General features: G+C 56.9%; 2 protein-coding genes across 5 annotated transcripts in view; one reads left to right on the forward strand and one right to left on the reverse strand.

The window, feature by feature from the left end:
• TRIM55 (tripartite motif containing 55) overlaps positions 1-2,449 on the forward strand; it is a 37,240-nt gene extending 34,791 nt beyond the window's left edge. For 3 of the 4 annotated variants that reach the window (XR_005953267.1, XR_005953268.1, XM_041412734.1), the window contains one exon: positions 194-2,449. Coding sequence is in view for 1 of the 4 variants with exons in the window: in XM_041412734.1 (XP_041268668.1) it covers positions 194-313 (120 nt within the window). In the remaining 3 variants the exon portion in view is untranslated. The remainder of the gene's footprint in view (positions 1-193) is intronic. The other variant, XM_041412736.1, reaches the window with a different exon arrangement.
• CRH (corticotropin releasing hormone) lies at positions 2,397-4,297 on the reverse strand. The gene is made up of 2 exons (XM_041412737.1): positions 3,983-4,297; positions 2,397-3,437 (listed from the first exon to the last, which is right to left on the reverse strand). Exon 2 carries the CDS (start codon positions 3,420-3,422, stop codon positions 2,886-2,888), a length of 537 nt encoding a protein of 178 aa, XP_041268671.1. The 5' UTR covers positions 3,423-3,437; positions 3,983-4,297; the 3' UTR covers positions 2,397-2,885.
• Between the last annotated feature and the right edge of the window lie 1,946 nt (positions 4,298-6,243).

Here is a 6,243-nt window from a genome sequence, read left to right on the forward strand (position 1 = left end):
ACTGGTCATGGCAAGAGTCCCTCTGACTTCTTTGGTGTTAGAAGTCTTGTCTTAGCTTCCCAAATTTCCATGCTCCCTGCCTTTTCCCTTATTTCCCAATTCATTCTGTTTCCCTGCATGTTGTGAAATCTTATGGATTTTAACGCAATTCATATTTTCCTCTTCCATTTATCAACCTTTCCTTCCTTTGCAGACTGGTTCTGAGCCATACCCTCAAGGACGAGTGGAGGAAGCTCCCGTGAGCAGTGAGAGGGGTGACGAGCCGGCTCGTCATGTCTTCTCCTTCTCGTGGTTGAACTCACTGAATGAGTGATGACTCACCCTGGCTGGCTTGTGGTGTGCTTCTCCTCAGAAGGATCGTGAGCACAGGCAGCCTGGCTGCAGTCAGCACAGAAACTGGCCTGGGAAGGGGCATCCGAGCAGGTTTCATTCCTAGGAACTCAGCTGACCTCCACACCATACCCTTGAACTGACAGACCTGAGAGGGAGGGGAGCATGGGGACAGATTACTGTATGTATTGTAGTCAGAGTGTTTTCCAATATTTTCTTGCTTCCAAGGGGGAAGAAGCATCACTACAGCTTTAGGCTGAGCACTGCTAGTGTTTTTTAACTCACTTGATGGCACGTCCCCGTGTAGGTGTAAACACTTCACCAATGTTCTTAGCTAAAACGCTGGTATGATATTCTCTAGTAGCATCCTTTGCCAAAACAGTGTTTCTCCTCGGTATCCTCCTGCGTCCCCGCTTGTCAGTGCTGGTGACTTCAGTGACACTATCGTGTCCTTGGCAGCCCTGAGTCGGGGTTGTGTCTAACAGTACTGGTGCTTCCCAGGCTGCGGAGGCTGAACACGGGAGCGAAGAAGGAAGCTGCCATTTCTTCTTTTGCACTTGCTCTTCCTACTACACCACAACAGATGACGCTCGCAGAAACACATTATTTGTAAGGAAAATTCCCAGTGGCAGGAGTGAGGAAGAGACACTTATCAAAAGCACTGGCCAAGACCCCCCCACAGCTCTGAGTGTGTGGGGCAGTTGCTGAAGTGCTGCCCAGTCTGTCCAGGCATAACCTGTGTCCGTGTCTTCTCAGCCATCAGTGTGTGTACAAAAGGGGACATGTTCTTACATGAAACCAGGGTGCAATAAGGTGGTCACAGGTATTCACTCAAGGTTTAATTTGAAGCCCCTGTGCTGTGCTGTAGAAAAGGTAGATGCTGACTTTCCTGTTCCATGTGCATTGCAGATGTTGAGCCATCAAATGAAATCAAATTTGTGTCTTAAAAGAGGCTCTACAAGTTGTACTGAAGGCAACTCTCTGTGGTTTTTGTCACTGTGAGTAGGGTGTCAACACTCAGCAGTGTTTAAGAGATTGGCAGGCTGCCGGGATGCTCGGTGCCATAGGGGACCAGGTGTCAAGCTCTGCACTAGGGTTACGTGTGGATCTTTCCCAAATGCCCGAGCCAGGCCCTCACTGCTCTGTTTTGGCAGGGGCCTGTGTGGGGCCATAAGGCTGCGCTGTGCCCCGGCAGGACTGGTGAGCTGGCAGTGCAGGCTGGTTAGCTGGGGGGTCGACCCCTGTCCTGGACACCCGTTGCTACCGGCACTCGTTGGTGTCTGTTCTCTCTGGAGAACGTTCCCTGGAAAACTCTCCTGCAAGAGTTTTGGAGGCTGCACAGGCGAGCTCCGCGCAAAGCTTTGGAACTCGCACAGCCCAGAACGAGCGCCGCCCAGCACCGCCACCGCATCGCCTCCGGCTGCTGGAGCAGCTTTTCCATGGGATTTGGTTCGGGGTGAGGGATTTACTATTTTCTCCCAGTCGTCCTGGAGATTTCCCCCAGCTCCTCCCGGGAAGTTTCTCCACACCCACTGCAGCCTCCCTAGAAGTCCCTGGGAGGGACCCCGCTCGGGCACGGCCGTCGGGACGGGGGAAGCCGAAGCAGGGAGGAACCTGTCCTTTTGTGTGCGGGAAGGATGCGAAAACGCAAAAGAGATGCGGGAGCGCCTCACCGCTTTCCCACCGCTGCTCCCCGGCGGGAGGAGGCTGCCCGATCCCGGCCACAGCTGCAGGAGGCAGGGAGCTCCCTCGGGGGGCTGCAGAGGTGGGATTCGGCAGCTCTGGGGGGCACCGATTTGCCCTCGACACCGCGCTCCCGGGAACAGCCTGCGCCGAGGGCGGCGGCGGGGGCAGCCCCCGTCCGGGGCCGGCGGCGTCGGGGCGCGACAGCGGGAGAGCCCGCGGAGACGGAGCTCCCCGGGAGGGAGGGAAACATCCCCGGGGGAGATCCAGGGCTTCCCGCGGCTCTGGGTGTCCACGGCCATGGGTGCCCCCCCGCCCCGGTAAGCGCTGAGGGAGGAGGAGCAGCCCTCAGGCGTCTAGGCAAGAAAGTCTATCGAGGCATCTTTACTTTGCAGCTTTTATTAAAAATATAAATATTAAACATTCTCTTACACAACCAAATCGACCGAGCGCTGAAAAGATGTTTTATTGTGAAAATGTTTACAGGAAAAAAAAAAAAAAAGTGGATTGAAAGTAGCTTACAGAGATTCCCCCTCCCACCTCCCTGCCCCCAACAGAAAAGTTTTCTGTCTTCTTGGAACCATTTCTTCCAATGCTCACACATCCCTACGTAGCGATGGCACTAGAATAACTGGGAAATGGAGAAATAAATAAAGGTAAGGGAGGTTACAAACGACACTCGTGTTTCTGCACTTGGTACACGGTTGTGCATGCTAGTCAAGGGACAGAGGCTGTTCGGAGTACGCCCTTCTAGGTTTAAAGCTATATAAAAATAAAGAGATGACATCAGAGCAGCACTATGGTACATCGGACGGTGTAATTATTCTTGTGCTAACTGCGGAATCTCTTTGGCAAGGCGGGGAGGGGCCGTTTCACTTCCCGATTATCTCCATCAGTTTCCTGTTGCTGTGAGCTTGCTGCGCTAACTGCTCGGCTCGGGCCATCTCCAAGACTTCTCGCAGGAGGTGGAAAGTCAGATCCAGAGAAATTGGGGGCTCCTCGGATCGCTTCTCCCTCTCCACCGCCTCACCCTCGGCTTCGCCGTCCTCTCGGTTCCCCGGCGAGCGCTCGGGCAGCTGCTGCAGCTGTTGAACCGCCGCCCGGAAAAAGTTGTTGGCGGAGGCTTCGGGCTGTAGGTGGCTGGTGCTGCTGGAGGAGGCGGAGAAAGAGCCAACGGGTCTCTTGTGGAGGTTGCCCAGGCGCAGGAAATACTCTTCTCCCATGCGGAGCAGGACAGGCAGAGTTTGCTGCTGCTGCTGCTGCTGCTGTCGCTGCTGCTGCTGGAAGAAATCTGGCTGGTGCAGAGCCCCAGGGGCGGGTGCCGGGCTCTTGCTGAGAGCTCTGCACTCCTGACAGGGCAGGAGGGCGACCAGCAGGATTCCCGTGGAGACCAGCAGCGGGATCTTCATGATCGGGGCCCAAACCTGCGGGGGCAGACGGGGGACGGGGGCTGGGTTACAAAGCCGAGCCGCAGCGGCGGGGAGGGCGGCGGGCGGCCGGGGAGGGGGCGTCCCCGCCGCCGCTGTCCCGGTGCTGAAACGCGCCGCTCCGCGCCCCTCCGTTTCCCGCACACCACCCCCGGCCGCGCTCACCCCGGCCCGTCCACCCGCGCCGTCGAGGCGGCCGCTCCCCGCAGAAAAACCCCGCGGAACAGCCCCGCGGAACAACCCCGCGGGGCGGCTCCGATCTGCCCCGGCAGCGGCTCCCGGGAACCAGGCTGGGCTGAGCCCCAGCGGAGCGTCCACGCGTATTCGCGACCGGCGCCTCTTCACCCACCCGGGGAGAGAGGGAACGTGGGGTGCCCGTGGAGGGGCGGCTCTCCCCACCACCTGCGGGGTTCGAGCTCCCGTTCCCCACCTCCCCGCTCCCTGTCCGGCCAGGACAGTTCCCCGTATCCCTCGGGACGCTCAGCCCCGCTCAGCGCAGGGCAGCGCATCCGCTGCGCGCCCGGGCTTGGCCGCGCACCTACCTGGGGCGGCGGCGGCGGCGGCAGCGGCAGGGCAGGGCGGGCGGCGGCGGGACTCGGCGGTGCCCGGCGTCCCTTCCTCTCGCTCTCCCTCGGAGCCGGCTCCTGGCGAACTTGGGATCAGATTTGGTACTAATCAGAGCCGGGGCGCGGGATTTTTATAGCTTAGACCCTCTCCTGGAATCACGCAGAACTTGCCTAATAAGCTGACGCTCTCCCTGACAGCCCGATTGCGTGCCCCGATCTACTGCTGAATAAATCATGGGGGCCCGTCGGAGCGGCGATGGGCCGAGTTTCGCTATCGCAACCCCAAATCTCACGTCCAATTATATCAACAGATATTTATCGCCTCTGCAGTGACGTCAGCCGGGCCGGGGGCCGGGGAGCAGGATGCCCCCCCCACCCCATTGACAAAAATACTTGAATGAGATTTCCTAGCGGGCGCGTACTATGAGAGGTCACTCCGGGGAAACTTTCCACTCACGGGCCGGCCCGCCGGGAGGGACCCGACCCGAGCGGGACGGGGGCTGCTATCCCGGGCAATCTCCTTCTCCATCCCCGGTCTTTCCCGGTCCCCCGGCCTCCGAGCCCGCCCGCACGGGGCGACTGCGACGGGTCGGCGCAGGAGGCTCCGCGGGGCGCGTGTTTTGCGTGGGTCCCGTCTTTGCTCCGCTCCCGGGGTCGGTCCTGGTGGGGGCAGCGCTCTGCGAAGCGGGCAGGGGCGCAGCCGAGCCCGCGGGGCAGAGGCAGGGCAGGTGCCAGTGCCGGGAAGGAGCCGGGCAGCGCTGGCACCGGAGCTGCCAGGGACCCCGCCGGCGGGAGAGAGGGCGGGAACGCCCCGGGGGCGGCGGGGAAGGCCGAGACAGCCGCCAGGGCCGCCTGGGAGCATCTGCCGGGGCAGGGAGCTGGCCCGGGGCGCTGCGCTCCTTCTGCCCGGGCCGCTGGCAGCGCCGCCGGCTAACCCGGCTAACCCGGCTAACCCGGCTAACCCGGCTAACCCGGCTCCGCGCTGCCGGCACCGCTCCCGCCGCCCGGGCCCTGCTCCGCTCCGCTGCTTTCCCTCCCTCTGCCTGGAGGCAACAACTGCTCCTTTTTATCCCTTCTCGACCCCGCTAGCTGATCTTCCCCACTTCTTCAAGGCCACGGCCGTGTGCTTTCCCTGTCTGCCCTCCTCAGCTAAGGCCTTCCCCTCCGGCCTGTCCTAATGCCACGTGGAGCCTTTCTCGAGGTGTTCTCCCATGACCAGTATGGCTCCAGACCATATTACATCAATGTCTCCACCTGGGTTTCTTGCCCTCTGATCTCTTCAAGAAGAAGTGCTGCCTATAGAAATAACTTCTGCCCAACATCCATTCCATGTGTAATGTGTGTTCTTCCATTTTTGCATCCCATTATCTTTGCCAATGTCTCTCAGCCCTCCTTCTCCACTGCCTCAGTTGAAACATCAGTCATATCCTTCCCTTTAAATTGGAGAACTTTACAGAAAACCTTTGTCCAGACAATAAACTCCTGTGGTCACACACTTGAGTGTCTCCCATTGTAGTGAGGAGCTGGGACAGAACAGGTGGTCACATGATATTGATGCAAAGTGATAAATCTGAACTCCATTTCCTTAATAAATAACAAAGTCAAAACTACTTAATGTATGAGGTTGGCCACAGCCCAGTTCTGAGCATCTCCTTAGGGATGCTCTAAACTTCAATTTTAGTTGTACCTAGCTGCAGCCTCAGATGCATTTTTTGCAAAGTGCCAAAGAATCAGATCTTGTGCGTCATGAAGAAACAAATGGAAGAACAAGTAGTAGTACCACAGATTTAGCTCTTCATTACCACTTTTTGCTCAGGCATCCATGAACTGAAACGTGTATTACAGAACAGAATATGTTGTGTAGCTAGTCACAGCAGCAGTTATTTGAATGCTTTTAAAGCATGTCAGCATGGCTTTCAGTGAGAACAAGAGGTTCAAAGAAACAGGAGCTAAGTTCAATCAACTGAAGGAAAATGTAAGAGGTACTTATTAAACTCAAACCCTTCAGATGTACTCTGGATTGGGCTTTATCACAGTGTCTCCATTTTTCGGTTTAACATATTCTTTTAAAAAATAAAATCCTCTTAAAGTAATGTGACCATAAATGTAAAAAAAAAAAAATTTGATCAAAATAGTATTTTGTGTGTGTGTGTTAGGGGTGAGATCTGGATAAGACAGAGCGATTGATGCCAGTGAGAAATGGCACAGGTTATGTTATGTTTTTAATAATTTACAAT

The sequence above is a fragment of the Onychostruthus taczanowskii genome, unplaced genomic scaffold (assembly GCF_017590055.1).
Source record: "Onychostruthus taczanowskii isolate IOZ18803 unplaced genomic scaffold, ASM1759005v1 scaffold4, whole genome shotgun sequence".
Taxonomy (NCBI): domain Eukaryota; kingdom Metazoa; phylum Chordata; class Aves; order Passeriformes; family Passeridae; genus Onychostruthus; species Onychostruthus taczanowskii.